We start from the raw sequence: 19753 nt of genomic DNA, 5'->3' as shown, positions 1-19753 counted from the left end.
GACATCCAATTGCCTTTGCAGACCAACAGTGAAGAAGGAAAACAACAACATCATCTGCAAATAACAACAACATTAAATCGTCAATACTGTGGTTAACAAATATACCATAATTGCTGGCCTCACACATTTCGTGCACAAGTTCATTGATAAAGAATATAAATAATACAGGACTTAGAATACAACCTTGTTTAACTCCAGCTGATGTACTGAACGCTGGTGTCTTATGATTATCGACTTTGACCGCTGCTTTAACGACATTATACATGTTTCTTAAGACATTATAGCTTTTACCATTATAGCTTTTTACAAGCAGATATAACAATTTTCTTCTGTCAACGAGGTCAAAGACCTTTTAAAAATCTATAAATGCACCATAAAATCTACCTTTGTGCTTATTCAGATATTAGTACATAAGGCCTGTAAAGTAAATATTTGGTCTGCAGTGGAATACTCTGGGCGAAACCCAGCTTGAGATTCAGCAATGAGTTTATTAAAATGCAACCAGATTCTTATACTTTTTTCTATAATTAATGTAAAAGTCTTTTCACAACAGGTCAAGAGATATATGCCTCTGTAGTTGTTTGGATTATTTCTTGGCCATGATTTAAATAACGGGATTATCATACCAGTATTCCAGCTATCTGAAAATACACCACTATCCAAGACTTTATGGAGCAATAAGAGTAGAAAAGGTAAGAGATATGAACTACTCAGCTTTAAAAAATCAGGTGGTATACCATCATCACCAGGGGGCTTTACCTGGTTTCAAGTCCCGAACATTGTTAAGTAACTCTTTTTCTGAGATATTACACTAATCAGTATGTCATTAGTAAGGTCTATTGGGGAATTATCACAAAATTCACAAGTGTGGTTATCAACAAAACTATACACTTCATCATCGAACGAATTATTCTGTTGTTTTTTCTTTGGGTTCATACGTCTGGTGTGATGTTACCCGTTCCTTTGTCTGATAAAAATCGACGTTTCACTGTTCTCCAGAAGAGTCTACAATCACCTTCCAGAGGCGACATTTGAGATCTCATCTGCATGTACTTTATCGTATTGGTCTTTCCTCAGCTTGCAGTAACGTTTAAAGTTTGCTTTAGCTTGCAAATAATTTGTTAGGTCATTTTTGCAATGATACTTTCTAAGTTTAGTGAGATATTTATACTTCTCTGATTTCAGAAACTTGCACTCATTGGTTACTACTTTTTTCTTTAAAATTGTTTGCATTATAGCTCACAGCGACATTAACATACGTGTCTAGGGATCAAACAAATTCCTACTTACATGTATCTATAATATCATCAGAAACCACCGCCTAAAATTGTTCATAGCTAGTATCATTCATTCTAAAGCGAGGTACTCGAACCGTCGGTATGTCATTATGGACATTTGTACATTGCTGTGTAGAGAAAATATTAGTAAAGGTGGTTGGTGGTGGTTGGTGATCTGATTCTGTCCTTGTGAGGACTGACATATCCTCCATATTAGGAAATAAACAAGTACTGAAGATAACATAGTCTACTATACTGGTTCCAGTGTTAGAAATATATGTCCAGTTAGCCCATTGGCGATATGCATGTGCATGGTTTTACAAAGAGTGAGCATCTCAAGACCATGTCGTTGATAAGTTTGTCATAACTCTAGAAGGCAGTACAACCCTCACTTTGTGCATTGTCCATGAAAGGGAAGAGTTGTGATCTAAGCCATCTCACCCTCTCCGTGAAATCTTCTGAGATGCGAAAGTTTATATCATCTTTCAGGAGAGATTTTCGAGCCTGTAGGATGTTACTTTCATCCTTGTAAGAGGTAAACTTTACAAGGGCAGGGTGAATGGCTGTTTTTGCTTTCAGTCGATGTGTCCGCTGCATCGGTACAGTATCGGCGTTTTCTAGTTTAAGGATATCGTAAAAGAAGTTTCTCACTTTGGCTTCACTATCCTCCCACGATTCCAAGAAATATCAGATTTGATCTACGTGACTGTGCCTCGATGTTGTCAGTTTTAATTTCTAAATCAAACAGTTTCTGTTTGCAATCCTACTTTTCTGCCTTTAGGTCAACTAATTTATCCCCAAAGTCTTCAGAAAGTCTATCAAACTTTGAGTTCATAGATGATTTCTCATCCTGAATTGTTTTCAACGTCTTTGCAATGGCAGCTATATTAGTCCGGTCGGACTGTGCCTGTTCACTCCCACCCGATAAACATTCGCCCGCCACGTTTTTGTTGTCAATGTTGTTTGTAATCCGTTATTATTGGAGTCACTATTATAGTACCGACCACCAGTTCTGGGTCCAGGGTTGCTTTCAAAGTCACCCTACACGACAACAAGCATACACAAGTCCACAAACAATCGTGTACCCATCTCGATACACGGCGTTAGCGTAATAACGGGGGTGTTCCAGCCACTTTGTTTTCAATCTTTGACAAAAAGGATCGAATGGTGGCCCTCCAAACATCAGAAATGAAAGATCAAAGTGTGCTGTATGTACATCGACAAATGCTCCCAAATCGGTGAAGGCATGTTACTGTAACACCCAAGTTGAGACCCACATTATCAACCCGCTCAGGCATAAAAACAATATGTTAATGGTAAATTTACTAACATCTCAAAATCCCCTTCTGATACATTCAGTTGCAACTTTGTTAAAACATATATTTATTGCTAGATAATTATTTTAATTTGTGTTCACGTGACATTATAAACGCAGTATATCTCAACTGCAAATTGGTCCATAAGCCCGTATATTACCGAATAAAAATGTCTGTCTGTCAAAATGGACACAGTGTATCTACCTGCTCAATGTCTGTTATGTGTGTTCATTGTGGTGAGAAGACACACACAACAGAACATTGTGACAGTGATTTTAAAAAATGCACGAACTGCTCAGGCGACCATTCATCTTCTCCGAAACAATGACCAATTAGGAAAGAGCAAATGGCGATAAACAAGCTAAAGTTTTCCCAAAATATTTCTTTTTCTGAGGCAAAAAAAATCTGGTGAAGAGATCTGACCTTCCAGAAAGTTATGTTACAGTAGCAAAATCATCACCTGAATCCAGCTCGAAAATAACAAAATCATCTACAGGATGCCAAACTACCTTGACTTGGGTCAGTTCCGACTGTCCACAGCTTCTGTACCCTCCTATATCACCCCAGACTGAGGAATCACTTATTAGTTCCTCAAAGTATTTTTCTGGTCATAAATCCCCTTCTTCTTCACAGTCACGCTCTGAGTCCCACTCAACAGCTGACAGACAACAAATTGCTAAAATAAGCCCAAAGCTAAGCCTGATGCTTCAAAACAACAAAGTGGCAGAGCACCAAAGGGTCACAAAATAGAATTCAATTGTTCAACAAATATGGATCTCTTGAAGGTCCATTCAAATGGTCCATTCTAGGACACATAGCTTGTCGCCCTCCACAAGAGTGCGGGGTAGATCCCCAATAAATCCACCCAAAAGATAGTTTATTCCACTAATATTGTACAGTGGAACTGCAGAGGACTGAGGACTAACTTACATGATTTGCAGGTATTAGTCCAAATTTTTACACCTTCAGCGATCTGTTTGCAGGAGACGTATTTAAAACAGACATACACTTTTGACCTTCATCATTACAAAGCATGTCATTGCTTTTCACCTCCAGGTGATAAGGCCACAATAGGATCTTCCATTCTAGTCAATGAGAACATTATCCATAGCCCCGTTTCACTTAATACCAATTCCTTGCCGTACAACTAACTTTGCACGTTGCGTTTACATTATCTTCTCTCTATATCTCTCCGTCTTTGACGTTTTACAAAAGGTTAACTGGGCTTTATATGAAACACTGTGTGCTGCAAAACTTAAACCTGAACGTTTTATTGACTTTCCTGATGCTATTAAATGCTTTCCTGATGAACTGAATTCCATTGCTGATGAGTGCATACCAAATTCCTCTGCAGTTCCACATATCCGGAAACCATGGTTCAGTGAAGATTGCAAACAAGCTAGGAAGGCAAGGAAAAAAGCAGAACATTATTTCCGTCGCCATCCTATGGTGTATAATTTAAATACATTTTAAATTTTAAATGCTAAAGCGCAGCGTACGTTTAAACAGAACAAACGCCAACCTTGACAAAATTATGTATCCAAAATAAATTCTTGGACACTCATGTCCAAGGTATGGAACATGGTCAAGATAATTAAAGGTGAAGATACTAAATCTGGAGTCCATCATCTTAAACATGGAGATCAATTACAGATAAATCAGATATTGCAAAAAACTGGGTGAAACCCTCGCTAAACACTCTTTCTTTTCTAATTATGTGTCTACATTCCAAAAGTACCAAAAACAACAAGAAAGGAAACCTATTAACTTCAGTTCTGATAATGGGGAATACTATAATGAACTATTTTCTGCTCACAAGCTCTATACGGCTCTTGAGCAAGCCCACGATACTGCTACAGAAGCTGATAACATACATCATCAACTCCTGAAGCACTTACCAGAATCCTGTCTTCAAACTGTGTTGACTATTTTTGATTATATTTGGACATCGGTTAACTTTCCTCCCTCATGGCGTGACGCTATAGTAGTACCAATACCTAAACCTGCACGTGATCATACGGATCCGTCAAATTATCGAACAATTTCACTAACTAGCTGTGTTTGCAAAACCATGGAACGCATGATAAATAATCGACTTGTTTGATACTTCGAAACAAAAGACCTTGTAACAGATATACAGTGTGGTTTCCGTAAAAATAGAGGTACTGTCGATCATTTAGTGCGTTTAGAATCATTTGTTAAAAACACTTTAATCTATAAACAACACGATGTGTATATCTTTTTTGATCTTGAGAAGGCATATGATACAACCTGGAAATATAGCATTTTAAGAGATTTACATGACTTCGGTTTGGCAGGTCGTTTGCCTGATTTGTGGCCAACTTTTTAAATGACAGACAGTTCCAGGTCCGCGTGGGTTCTGTCCTTTTTGATCATTACAATCAGTATCAGGGTGTTCCACAAGGCAGTATTTTGTCTGTTTATGTCTCATTTTAGCATAAAGATCAACAGTTATTCTAAAGGCCTACGACTTCGTCTTGGTTCTTTTAGAACCTCAGAGTCTCCTATCGACAGTCTTTACGTCGAAGGTGATGACCCTTCTCTCAACCAACGCCGTATAAAACTAGTTTTACAATACATTACAAACTTAGCTTCTAATGAGTCTAACCCCGCATTTAATTGTGTCTTTAATCCTCTTTATGAGGATTTGTATAACAAAACGTTTTCCCTTGTTCCGCCTCTTGGGCTCAGAATCAAGCCATTTCTTGCTGCTTCTAGCATTGAGCTGGAAAATATAGTTCTTCTCCTCCTGAGCAATTGGTTAGATCCCAAGTGGACCTAACATTAACTACATTTAAAAATGAGAGAAGAATATAATCAATTAAAACATAAATATAGTAATTAAAAATCATTATTTATCTGCCACTGTCATTGGATCGAAAACAATATCTTCTTGATTACCGGATAACAGCTCGAATTTTACAGCTGAAGCCATATCAACGGCTCTTAAATATATTCAAAGGCACCCTAAACATTAACAGTATATAATCTTTTCAGACTCTCTTTCTTGCTTTCAGGCTATTAAAATATTTCTTGCCAACATTATTGATTTGTATAGTAATCTTGCTACTGTTGGTTACCCAGCCACGTTGGCGTTTCTGGTAACACAATGTGCGATCTTGCTGCCAAGGCAGCACTCAACAAATCTGAGACACCACTTCTTATTCCATACTCTGATTACAAAGCTAGCATTAGAACTTACATCCGTGATCTGATGCAGAAGACGTGATACACCCAAGTAGGTATGAATAAATTACATGAAATAAAACCGCATGTTGGTTACACTTACTTGGCATTACATTTGGGCTGTCAGTCCAGATTTAAAGAGGTTATTTTACGACGATGTCGATATACCTATGCATACCTATTGAAATGTGAGGATCCTCCATTTTGTATCCCTTTTGATGAGAGAGTAACGGTCAAGCATATCCCGCTTGACCGTGTTGAATTCTTCATCATAAGGAATATGTATTTTACCGGTAAAATAATTAAGGACCTTTTTAACACTTTTAGGTAAAACGTTCACCCCAGATGTGTTTGGCACCCATGAAGAGCCACCTCCTCGTGGTGGGTGACGCTAAGTGCTTTTCTCCCGTGTGGACCCGGGACAGAATGTGTCCACAGCACCCCATTGATTGTCGTAAAAGGCGACTAAATTGGGCAACCTGTTTGCCGTGGGTTGCGTCCCGTGTCGGTGAAGGACGGGATCCTGGTGGTTGAGGGCAGTTGGGCTTTTAACTGTGTTCCATTTGCCCAACACACCATCTTCGGCCCTTACTTCACCTAGACGGGTGGTTGAATGGGCTGTCTCCGAAGGTATTCAAGGTATGGCTGGAGATGTGAAAAACATTAGACGATTACATTCGGGTGCACTGTTAGTTGAATGTAGTAAAAAACAACAATCCACCAACCTGATGAACATCAAATCTTTCGTGGGCATTCCCGTCACAGCGTCTGCTCACAAAACCCTGAACACAAGCAAAGGTATCGTTAGGGATCGAGACCGATTGTTTGACGAAAAGTCTGTTTACTTTTTCCTCTCCAAATGCACCCAAATCAGTGAAGGCAGGCTACTGTAATATTCAGGTTGATACATACATCCCCAACCCGCTCAGGTGTTTTAAATGCCAGAAATATGGACACGGTGTATCTACCTGCACATTGTCTGTTGTGTGTGCTCACTGTGGTGAGAAGACACACACAACAGAAGATTGTGACAGTGACTTTAGAAAATGCACCAACTGCTCAGGCGACCATTCATCTTCGTCAAAACAGTGCCCAATATGGAAAGAGCAAATGGAAATAAACAGAATAAAGTATACCCAAAACATCTTTTTTTCTGAAGCAAAACAACTGGTAAAGAGATCTGACCTTACAGAAAGTTATGCTACAGTCGCAAAACCACCATCTGAGTCCAGATCTAAAATAACAAAATCATCTACAGGCTGCCAAACTACCTTGACTTGGGTAAATTGCGATTCTCCACAGCTTTTATCCCCTACTATGTCATCTCAGACTGAGGAATCACTTCCTAGTACCTCAAAGTCTTCTTCTGCTAACAAATCATCATCTCAGTCGAACTCAAAATCTCAGTCGACAGCTGATAGTCAGCAAACGGTAAAAAGTAAACCGAAGCCTAAGGCTGATGCTTCAAAACAACAAAGTGGCAGAGCTCCTAAAGGGTCAGAGAACAAAATTCAATTGTTCAATAAATATGGGTCTCTTGAAGACATGGACGTTTCTGAAAACGTCCATTCTATGGCACATAGCTTGTCGCCCTCCAAAAGAGTGCGGGGTAGATCCCCAATAAATCCCCCCAAAAGACAGTTTATTCCAGTAATATTGTACAGTGGAACTGCAGAGGATTGAGGACTAATTTACATGAATTACAGCTATTAGTCCAAGATTTTACACCTTCAGCGATATGTCTCCAGGAGACATATTTAAAGCAAACAGATACATTTGACCTTCGTCATTTTAATGCATATCATTGTTATTCCCCTCCGGGTGATAGGGCCAGTGGCGGATCATCCATTCTAGTCAGACAAAACGTTATTCAAAGCCCTGTTCCACTTACTACTAATATGCAGGCTGTTGCTGTGAGAATTACTTTACATGTAGCGTTTACGCTATGCTCTCTTTATATTTCACCGTCTTCGGCGTTTGCCAAAACCGATCTTCAAGCTCTATACGATCAGCTCCCGAAGCCCTGTATTCTAATGGGAGATTTAAATGGGCACAACCCACTCTGGGGTAGTGTAACTACAAACGCTAAAGGTAAATTGTTGGAGGACTTTTGTTCTGATAATGATTAATGTATTTATAATGATGGTTCCAACACATATTTACACCCTGGTACAGGGACCTATTCTGCTCTCGACTTGTCACTCACAAATTCAGAACTACTAAATGAATTCGAATGGTCAGTCCACGATGACCTCTGTGGAAGTGACCATTTTCCTACAATATTAAAAGCTGTAATTCCCTCTGATGTTCCTCCATCATCAAGGCGGAATTTTAAAAAGGCTAACTAGGCTTTATATGAAACACTGTGTGCTGAAAAGCTTAAACCTGAACGTTTTATTGACATTCCTGATGCTATTAAGTGTTTTTCTGATGAATTGAATTCCATAGCTGATGTGTGTATACCAAATTCCTCTGTAGTTCCACATATTCGAAAACCATGGTTCAACGATGAGTGCAAACAAGCTAGGAAGGCAAGGAAAAAAGCAGAACATTATTTCCGTCGCCATCCTATGGTGCATAATTTAAATAAATTCAAACTTTTTAATGCTAAAGCACGGCGTACTTTTAAATAGAACAAACGCCAATCTTGGCAAAATTATGTATCCAAAATAAATTCTCGGACACCCATGTCCAAGGTATGGAACATGGTCCAGAAAATTAAAGGTAAAGGTACTAAATCCACTATCCATCATCTTAAACATGGAGATCAATTGCTTACTGATAATTCAGATATTGCTAACAAACTGGGTGAAACACTTGCTTAACACTCTTCCTCTTCAAATTATGCACCTAAATTCCAGTAATATCAAAAACAGGAAGAAAAGAAAAAAATATTAATTTCAATTCTGATAATGGGGAAGAATATAATGAAACTTTTTCTATTCATGAACTCCATACTGCTCTTGATCAAACTCATGACACTGCTACAGGAGCTGATAACATACATTATCAACTCCTGAAGCACTTACCAGAATCCTGTTTAGAGACGCTCTTATCGGTTTTTGATGATATTTGGACTGCCGGAAAATTTCCTTCTTCATGGCGTGATGCCATAGTAGTACCAATACCTAAACCTGGACGGGATCATACTGATGCATCCAATTATCGTCCGATTTTATTAACTAGCTGTGTTTGCAAAACCATGGAACGCATGATAAATAATCGACTTGTTTGGTACTTGGAAACTAATAACCCCATAACAGATATACAGTGTGGTTTCCGTCAAAACAGAGTGAGTGAGTGAGTGAGTGAGTGAGTTTAGTTTTACGCCGCACTCAGCAATATTACAGCTATATGGCGGCGGTCTGTAAATAATCGAGTCTGGACCAGACAATCCAGTGATCAACAACATGAGCATCGATCTGCGCTATTGGGAACCGATGACATGCGTCAACCAAGTCAGCGATCCTGACCACCCGATCCCGTTAGTCGCCTCTTACGACAAGCTGAGTCGCCTTTTATGGCAAGCATGGGTTGCTGAAGGCGTATTCTACCCCGGGACCTTCACGGGTGCGTCAAAACAAGTACAGTCGATCACTTAGTGCGTTTAGAATCATTTGTTAAAAACGCACTGATCAATAAACAACACGCTGTATCTATCTTTTTGGATCTTGAGAAGGCATATGATACAACCTGGAAATATGGCATTTTAAGGGATTTACATGACTTCGGTTTGCGAGGTCGTTTGCCTCAATTTATTGCCAACTTTTTAAATGACAGACAGTTCCAGGTCCGTGTAGGTTCTACCCTGTCTGATCATTACAATCAGGATCAGGGTGTTCCACAAGGCAGTATTTTGTCTGTCACTCTTTTTAGCATCAAGATCAACAATTTATCTAAAGTTTTAAAAGATTCAATTGATGGATCGTTATTTGTGGATGATTTTAATATTTCTTCTCGTGGAAAAAATATGCATACTATTGAACGACAAATGCAGCTTTGTTTAAACAAAATAGATAAATGGTGTCTTGAAAATGGCTTCAAATTTTCTAAATCAAAAACCAATTGTGTACTTTTCTGCCGTAAATATATACCGCATAAAGACCCAGAAATATTTCTAAGTGGCACCCCTATCAAAGTTGTCAAGGAGGCTAAGTTCTTGGGACTTATTTTTGATTCACATTTGACCTTTTTGCCGCATATTAAATCCCTAAAAGCCAAATGCTTGAAGGCTCTCGATTTATTAAAGGTTGATTCTAATTCAAAATGGGGCGGGGATCAGTCTACCCTACTTCACTTATATAGATCACTCGTGCGATCGAAACTTGATTACGGCTCCATCGTATATGGTGGAGCTTGTCAAAGCAACCTAAAACTACTTGATCCTGTGCACCACCAAGGCCTAAGACTTTGTCTCGGTTCTTTTACAACTTCTCCTATCGACAGTCGAGGCTGATGAGCTTTTTCTCAACCATCGCCGTATAAAACTATCTTTACAGTACATTACAAAATTAGCTTCTAATGAGTTTAATCCTGCAATTAATTGTGTCTTTAATCCTCTTTATGAGGATTTGTATAACAAAACGTCTTCCCTTGTTCCGCCTCTTGGGCTCAGTATTAAGCCATTTCTTGCTGCTTCTAGTATTGAGCTGGAAAATATAGCTCCTTCCCGTCTTCTTTCTTCTCCTCCTTGGCAGTTGGTTAGGCCCCAAGTGGACCTAACATTAAGTACATTTAAAAAAAGAGAAACGAATGAATTACAATACAAACAAGAATATAATCAACTAAAACATAAATATATCAAATATAAATCCTTATTTACAGATGAACAATATCTTCTAGATTACCAGACAACACCTCTATTTTTACAGTTGAAGCCAATGCCATACTAACGGCTCTTAAATATATTCAAAGACATCCTAAACATAAACAATATATAATCTATTCCGACTCTTTTTCTTGTCTTCAGGCTATTAAAATATGTCTTGTAAACATCCACTTTTAATTGATATTATTGAATTGTATAATGATCTTGCTACTGGCCAATACGACATCATCTTCTGTTGGTTACCCAGCCACGTAGGCATTTCTGGTAACACAATAGCCGATCTTGCTGCCAAGGCAGCACTCAACAAATCTGTGACACCACTTCTTATTCCATACACTGATTATAAAGCTAACATTAGATCTTATATCCGTGATCTGATGCAGAAGATGTGGGACACCCAGGTAGGCATCAATAAATTACATGAAATAAAACCCTATATTGGTTATTCCTACTTGGGTTGTCAGTCCAGATTTGAAGAGGTAATCATGCGGCGATGTCGTATTGGCCATACTAGCTATAGATATTCTCATTCATGCCTATTGAAAGGTGAAGATCCTCCGTTTTGTATCCCTTGTGATGAGAGAATCACGGTCAAGCATATCCTGCTTGACTGTGTTGAATTCTCCATCATAAGGGATAAATATTTCAATGTCAAAACAATGAAGGACCTTTTTAACTCTTTAACATTTAATTCTTGGATTTTTAAAAGAAATTGATTTCATTGTTGAATTTTGATTATTATGGTAATTCATGGTAGTTTAGATCAGTAACTTGAATTGTTAGTGGCTGTACCCTCAAAGGGGGTTGAAGTACCGTAAAATTATTGTCCTCCTGAGAGGGTACGTAAGTCCCAAAACATTTCCTGTACGTTTAGACTTCCACTGTTTTTAATCGTAGCATATGTCTATTTTTAAATTTTGGCTAGATGGGACTAAATTGCTAACGGCTGAGGGGACGATGTAAATCCAACTGGGGTCCATGAAGGTAGCAAAGGTACTGTAAGTCCCCATGGTCCCTAGTATGGTAATCTACCTTCAGGTGTTGGCAATCTATAGCCGGATTTTATGTTGTCCGACACTTTCGCCCTGAACTATTATAACGTTAAAGCACTCGGACGCAAGTATAATAGTTCAGGGCGAAATAGTGCTTTATTACACTATACATGGTGGTAGAACGAACTGTATTTCTTAACTAGGGTCCGTGTAGATAACTTAAGTAATGGAAGTTCCTATGGTCCCTAGTATCGCGTTCTATCATTAGTTGTGGTGATCTATAGCCCATTTATATTTTTGTCTTGGTCTCATTTAATGATATCGTTTTATGACTACCTGGAAGTTTTTACCTTCTCTCTGATACTATATTTTCACTGTTCTTCGTCAACATTTGTTTGGTAAATATTAAGTTATTGTATCATAAATGATTGTGTTCATCACTGTATGGCTGAAACATTGCCGATGTGACAATACATATAAGTTCTCTCTCTCACTCATTATTTAAACTAGCACAATAATTGATTCTTAAGAATTATGTCAAGATTATGTAACACTATCCGCCATGATATTGCTGGGATATTCTTAAAGCGGCGTAAAAGACTACTCATTCATTCACTGAGGTATCTGCAGAGTGTTCTGAAACAGAATCGCAATCACTGTGCCAGTGCCACAGCCCATAACACCCACAATGTTGTCTTGCCCATAACACCCACTATGTTGTCTGGGTCAGTCGTTAAGATGCAAAGATTGTCGACGGCTTCTTGACAAAGGCATGATCAATCCTAGATACTTGTTGCTATATTCTCGCATGATCGCTGCAGAGGACACCCCAACTGCGCTTCACACATAGTACCCTTTGTACCGAAACTTCTCCCACGCTCATCATTCGGCGACAATAAGTGAAGACCCAATCTGTTGATATAATGTATGTAGCTTTATAAGCACACTATTACTAGTTTTATATAACGTCAAAGATGAAATATTGCCCACGTTAGACTTTAACTATCTCACTCAACGTGAAAGCACATGTGTCTTTCTTCTTTGACTTCAATAAATCTGGACAGAAACATACCAAATCACAACCCACATGGAGATTTAATAATCTTTATTCCATCAATGACAGGCAGCCATCTACGAGAATTTCAGTCCTAAGATCAGCCATGTTCTGAGGATAAGTGTTTTCTCCTATATTTTACCGACAATGAGGCCAACAGATGATACATGACCACCGTCGCCTTGAAAGGTCATGTTGACGTTGTTTGTTGCACGGACTTGTTATTCGGGGACCATGAACACCCACACGTTCCATTTTGTTTTTCCGTCGGTCTTCATAGAATCAAAGAGCATGTAGCTTGATGACAGCGTGTGGCCATTGAACACAACTGCCTTCGGTTTTGCGTCAGCATTCAAATTTCTGCTAACTCCCACCCTAAGATGCGCAGAACTGTAACCAGAGCTTGGAAGACGGATGGTTGTCTGAGCATGACCATGGCTGATAGGGATGACCATGTCTTTGCCATAGTATGTGCGTTGGTTGCACGTGGGCATTCTGCCAAAGTTGTAGTTGGTTTTAAATGTGTAGAAGCATGTTGATGATCCAGGCAGACCCACGGAGCCATGATCCTTAGATATGTTGAAATGGTAGTTGAGATGAATTGCTGGATTACTGTTTTCGAAAAGAACGCATGTTCGTTCGCCTGTGGGAGGATTCATCCAGCTTTTGGAGAAGTCAAGTTGTACATTTTGCCAATTTCTATCATAGCTGTGAAGAAGAACTACCACCTCTTTGGTGAGAGGGTTTGCCAGAGCCAGGGGTGCAATTACTCTTTCTTGTCCATTGTATTGACTTGAAACACGGAGAAACTTGTGGTTATAAACGAAGTTTGTCCAAAACGTGAAATATTTCGTCATGTTAAGAGCATGACCGTCTTTGGTAAATAAGGAATTCCTTAGAGTGGGATGACCCGGATATTGAACATTTCCGTGAAGAAAAACTAGAACTATTTCGATAAACTCCCTCAAGTTCAGGAAAGTAAACATGAAACCGTTGGGTTGATAAATGGTCTCAAAGTCAATGATTCCATTTTCGAAACCGTCGGGAAGTCCGAAAACATTTCCTCTACCAAATTCACTGACAACTAACGGAACATTTTTGCCTTTCTTGAGATGGGAGTAATTCTCCACCATGTCAATAGAGGCGACCAGACGAGCTTCGTTGATGCCAAAACGTGAATAGTTTCCACCTGACACCCGCAGATAATTGTAGGAATGGAAAGAGAAAAAGTCCAAATGATCAAGCGTCATGTCCATAAACTTCGCAGTTCTTTTCCAATAGCTGAAGTTATTTTCATCTGCTTGTCGTAAGGCCATACTGGTGTATGTTGGTCCGGCAACTTTCATTCCAAATCGTGATTTGAGCTTCTTGGCAACAGAGTTGTGAAAATCTATATTTGTTTGTTGGTCAATAATCTTTTCGACCCAATCAGGTTCATTGATGACTTCAAATGTGTAAGGAAGGCGTCCTCCTGTGTAGTCCTTAGCACTCTGAACCATTAGCGACACAAATTCTGATGCAGCATCAACGTTGTTTGGGAACTGACCTTGATGACGTGATTTATTCATCCAGTCGGGCCAGTTCAGTCCTGTACAGAAGAGCGTGAGAGAAAAGGAAAGTCAAACATTAGTCAAACGGAGAGACAGACACTCCTGGAGTTCCTCAAGCTCTGTACATGATGAAAGTATAGGTCAGCATTGTATATAACAGCTTTGCAAAACGTTTACAAAAGAGAAATGAGAAAGTGATTCTTTAGTGAACTTTGTTGTATATTTAGTTGTGTGCATATGATAGGCATTACAAATATCTAGTACATGATGTTCATGGTCTATATAATGCTGATATAGAGCATAGTCTTTCGTCATATTCAGTTCCATCATACATGCCACAATCAACCGCATATTTGATATCACTCCATTTGAACCTTGATATAGCAATTCTTAAATGCACAGGATATCCCAACACAAATATCTTTCAAAATTGAACAAAGTTTCATACTCGTTATATAATATGTATTTAAGAGATTCACTAATTGATGAGTACCAAGATTGTTGTAAGCTATCACCTAGCCTGTTTTTGAATAGATAACAAAATATTTAACATTTCCAATTTCTTGTTTTTTTCCAAGCATAGCCAAACCCATATTGGAATAGTAAATGTCCGTTTTGAGACCCATGTATCACAGCCAGAGCTATCTTATGCGCCCAAATTACATATATGTGGGAGACTTTTGTATCATATCAGCCGCAGTATTAAAAACATTGAATCTAAACCTTGATATAGCAATCTAAAATGCATAGGATATCACAACGCAATGATCTTTCAACATCTAAAAAAGTTTGATACTACTTATATAATAACCATTCCAGAGATTCGACCCGTGAAGGTCCCGGATAGAATAGGCCTTCAGCAACCCATGCTTGCCAGAAAAGGCGACTAAAGTTGTCGTAAGAGGCGACTAACGGGATCGGGTGGTCAGGATTGATGACTTGGTTGACACATGTCATTGGTTCCCAAGTGCGCAGTTTATGCTGTTGATCACTGGATTGTCTGGTCCAGACTCGACTATTTACAGACCGCCGCCATATAGCTGAATAGTGCTGATTGCGGCGTAAAACTAAACTCACTCCCTTCACGAGATTCACTAACTGGTGATTGTGCAAAGTTATCGCCTAATAAAATTACTAAACTGTCACAAAATTTTTGTACCATACAATGTGAAAATGGGCTATAGATCGCCAACAACTGAAGGTAGATCACCACACTAGGGACCATGAGAACTTAGGGGACATTGGCTTCCTGCAAGGACCCCACCCTCGTTTACTCCATCCCTTGAGCTGCAAGCAGTTTTGAAAAATCTACCCAGACACCCAGACATTAAAAAGACACATATTCTACGATTGAAAAAGGAAGAAGAATCTACTTTGAATGCTTTTGGACTTCTGTGTTTGTCAAGAGAACAATAATTTTACAGGACTTCAACTCCTATGTAAAACGTTGGATCCTCACCTTTCAATTGATATTTAGTACATCGTGTGGCCAATACGGCATTGTCGCATGATGACTTCTCCACATCTGGACTGACAACCCATGTAGGTACAACCAGTACAGTGAGTGAGTGAGTGAGTGTAGTTTTACGCCGCACTGAGCAATATTCCAGCTATATGGCGGAGGTCTGTAAATAATCGAGTCTAGACCAGACGATCCAGTGATCAACAACATGAGCATCGATCTGCGCAATCGGGAACCGATGACATGTTTCAACCAAGTCAGCGAGCCTGACCACCCGATCCCGTTAGTCGCCTCTTACGACAAGCTGAGTCGCCTTTTATGGCAAGCATGGGTTGCTGAAGGCGTATTCTACCCCGGGCCCTTCACGGGTATAACCAGTACAGGTTTTTACTGCATGTTAATTAGTAATACCTACTTGGGTGTCTTGCACTTCCGCATGAGATCACGGATGTAGGTTTTGATGCTGGCTTTGTAATCAGAGTATAGGCCAGTACAAGGTGTCACAGGTTGAGTGTTACCTGAGCAGCAAGGTCGTTATTTTGTTCCCAGAAATGCCAACGTGGCTTGATAACTAACGGATGACGATGTCGTATTGGTCAGGAGAGGGGGATCATTATACAATTAAATAATTTCTATTAAAAGTGGGTGTTTTCACTCACGATATATTTTAATCGCCTTAAGGCAAGAAAGATACTCAGAAAAGATTATTACTGTTTACACTTTGGATGTGTATTGGTCTATTTTAAGATTGTTGATATGGCGTTAACTTCAACAGTGGAAATAGAGCTGCTATCAGGCTATCGAGAAGATGTTTTCCGGATCAAATGGCAATGGCACAAGCTGCAGCGCCACCATCCTTGGACCCATATGTAAATATGTAAATAATTGCTATATCTATTTTTTAAATGATAATATTCTTGTTTATATTGTGATTCGTTAGTTTCTGATTTCTTAAAATGTACACAACGTTAGGTCAACTTGTAACCTAACCAAATGCCAAGGAGAAGAAGAGAGAAGTCGTGAAGCAGCTGTTTTCCAGCTCAGTGCCAGCAGCAGCAATGGATATGAATGGCTTTATTCTGAGCCAAAGAGGTGAATCAAGAGATGGCATTGTGTGTTATACAAATCCACATAAAAGGATTGAAGACGCAGTTATATGCGGGGTTAGATTATTGATATGCGTATTTCTAAATTGACTAAATGTTCTTATTTTTTTATTTTTTTCAGGTCAACTTGGGGCCTAAATAATAGCCAAGCTGGAGCAGAAAGAAGACAAGAAGGAGATATGTTGCCCAGCTCAGTGCCACTAGCAGCGATGAATGGCTTTATTCTGAGCCCAAGAGGTGGATCAAGAGACGGCATTTTTATGCAAGGTTAGATTTGGTAACGTGTACTTTAGTAGTATACTGTAAAGATGATTTTAATGTGGAAGAAGTGGTTCATCTGCCTCAATGTCATTGGGAGACGTTCTTAAAGATCCAAGACAAAGTCTTAGACCTTGCTGATGGATAGAATCTAAAATTTTAAGGTTCTTTTACTGACTCCACTATATACAATGGAGCCATAATCACGTTTGGAGCGAGTGAGAGATCCGTATAGGTAGGGTAGTTCGATCCCCTCCCCATGTTGAATTAGAGATATATAAAGTCAAATGGTGGGGGGCAAAAATAAGACCCAGAAACTTACAACTTTGATAGTGTCATTTAGAAATATTTCAGGGACTTTATGTGGTTTGTATTTACGGCAGAAATGTATACAATTAGTTTCGGACTTTATGCTTCAATTTAAAACCATTTTCTAAACACCATTTATATATTTTGTTTAGACACATCTGAATTTGCCGTTCACTACTGTGCACATTTTACCGCGACACGAAATGTTAAAATCATCCACAAAAATGTGATCTATCAATTGAATTATTTATAATCTTGGATAAACTTTAGATCTTGACACTAAATAAAGTAACTTACGAAAAATACTGCCTTGTGGGACACTCTGATCCTGACTGTAATGATGGCACAGGGTAGAACCCACGCGGCCTTCAAATTGTCTGCGAAGTCGAGTAAATCTTTTCAAATGCCTGATTTCAACGTCGTGTCGTATGATTTTTCAAGATCAAAAAGGATAAACACAACGTGTTTTGTATTAATGAGAGCGTTCTAAATAAGCTATTCCAAACGCACTAGATGATTGACAGTACTTCTATTTTTATGGAAACCACATGTGTAACTGCTATAAGGTTATTTGTTTCCAAGTACAAAACAAGTCAATTATTTAACATGCCTTCCATGGTTTTCAAACACAGCTAGTCAACGAAATTCGGTTGAAAATTCGACGGAATCGTACGGTCACGTCCAGGTTTTCTTACTGGTAATACCACAGCGTCACACCATGAGGAATTTCCGTGACATCCGAATATCTCACAAATATGTAAAAGTGTCTCTAAACATGATTCTGGTAAGTGCTTTAAAAGTTGATATTCTATATTAGCAGCTCCAGTAGCAAATCGAACTAATGTTGTGGAACTGTTATTCCTTATTTGTCTTTGATTTAGACATCTCTGAAAAATGTTTAGTCCCCTGTTTAGACATTTCCTCAACCAGTTTAATGACTTTGGATACCTCTTATGTTCCAGACCATGTTGTCAACGGCACTCCCGTAGCCATTTAGTTGTCGCATATACGTCGCCCAAGTCTTCGACTGAAGTGCATGGTCCTGGAGATAGGTGGGGTCTGGGTACCCAGGGTGACTTCGACTTTCTGGCCACTGAAAATAAAATGATACATTACAGTGTTAGGCTGTGTTAGGTCTTCCATGAATAAAATCGATAAGTGACTTCCATATTGTAATGAAGTCCATTTCGTGCGTTCCCCGTTATGATCTTGCAGGAATATTGCTAAAGGTTACATAAAACTCCACTCACTCCATGTTGGGGTAGAATGGATATACATTGTCCAAGGTGAGGTGAAATAGGGTTAAACGTGAGACTTAAGATTCTTTCGCTCATATGACGTCGTGCATGCGTGTGTATGTGTGGCTGCTTTGTACTCAAGCAAACCTAAGCTGGTTTCAAAGTGCTAGCTCAGTTAATACCTCAGTTAAGCATGAATACTCCTCTCAGTCACATTATACTGAGCCAACCCATTAATTCCAAGCGCCAGGCAGGGACCAACAAGTACAATATGTCAATGTTGTTTGGTATGACGCAGCCGGGGATCGAACCGGCTACCATGTGCTCTCCAGGCAGACGCTCTACCCACTACACCACAGAGGCGGTCAGTCCAAATGTATCACAAAATAGTTATAGGATTATATTCACCCAAACATATTTGACAATGTCAGTTAGAATAGTATGCTTCAGGCTGTTGAGAATGGAAATGGTAAGCCCTACAGTATCACATGAATAGCTCCTTGTCCACGGATATCATTCAATAATTAAACCATTCACCAGCATTTCTATTGCAGACCATACTTACATTAGGAAAGAGGTTGGCTCTCTGGTCTCTGTTCAGCCAACGACCAGCAGCTGTCCCGATAGATTTACATTTTGGTATTAGGTTTTCTTGCGTCAGTCCATTAAGTTTGCTCCATCTTTTAAATTCATAGTGGACATGCCCGCCCTGGGAGAGCCACTCGTTGTAGATTGTGACGGTTGTGTAAGAGAACACCGATCCCCACAGCAACAAAGTGCACAGAACCGGTAGGAACATTCTGCTTGAGTGCAATGCCAATTTCGTTCTCTAACACGAGAACGTTAAGTTTAGGCGAGCAATGTGCATGTGAAAATGACATGCGCAGAGTGTGGGAAAAACATGTAAGATAACAGACGACAGAAGAATTGATAACGAACGGTGCCTCAGATCCAGCAATATTCCAGCTATATGGTGCCGATTTGTAAATAATCGAGTGTCGACCAGACAATCCATTGATGATCAAAATGAGCATCGATATACACAAATGGGAACCGATGACATGTGTTAAGTTAGTGTGACCTCCCGATCCCGTTAGTCGCCTCCTCCGACAAGCATAGTCGCCATTTGTGGCAAGCATGTGTTGTTAAGATTTAT

The 19753-nt window shown here is 39.3% G+C and overlaps 1 protein-coding gene across 1 annotated transcript; it reads right to left on the bottom strand.

Annotated features, from left to right (window-relative positions):
- Nucleotides 1-12710: 12710 nt before the first annotated feature.
- On the bottom strand, nt 12711-19489 carry LOC137290772 (beta-porphyranase A-like). The gene is made up of 3 exons (XM_067821892.1): nt 19163-19489; nt 18308-18452; nt 12711-14262 (listed from the first exon to the last, which is right to left on the bottom strand). The coding sequence occupies exons 1-3, from the start codon at nt 19394-19396 to the stop codon at nt 12896-12898; spliced, it is 1746 nt and encodes a 581-aa protein (XP_067677993.1). The 5' UTR covers nt 19397-19489; the 3' UTR covers nt 12711-12895.
- Nucleotides 19490-19753: the final 264 nt, after the last annotated feature.

This window comes from Haliotis asinina, chromosome 1, assembly GCF_037392515.1.
Source record: "Haliotis asinina isolate JCU_RB_2024 chromosome 1, JCU_Hal_asi_v2, whole genome shotgun sequence".
Lineage (NCBI taxonomy): Eukaryota > Metazoa > Mollusca > Gastropoda > Lepetellida > Haliotidae > Haliotis > Haliotis asinina.
The sequence above is the reverse complement of the archived record's forward strand: the minus strand, read 5'-3'. Positions and strand labels throughout refer to the sequence as shown.

Bases quoted from the DNA above. Each gene is read 5' to 3' on its own strand.
- LOC137290772 (XM_067821892.1), bottom strand. From the start codon at position 19,396: ATGTTCCTACCGGTTCTGTGCACTTTGTTGCTGTGGGGATCGGTGTTC. The intron at 18,453-19,162 runs GTAAGTATGGTC...TTTTATTTTCAG, and splicing joins GAGCCAACCTCTTTCCTAAT to TGGCCAGAAAGTCGAAGTCA. The intron at 14,263-18,307 runs GTATCCAAAGTC...TCTTCTGTACAG, and splicing joins CATGGTCTGGAACATAAGAG to GACTGAACTGGCCCGACTGG.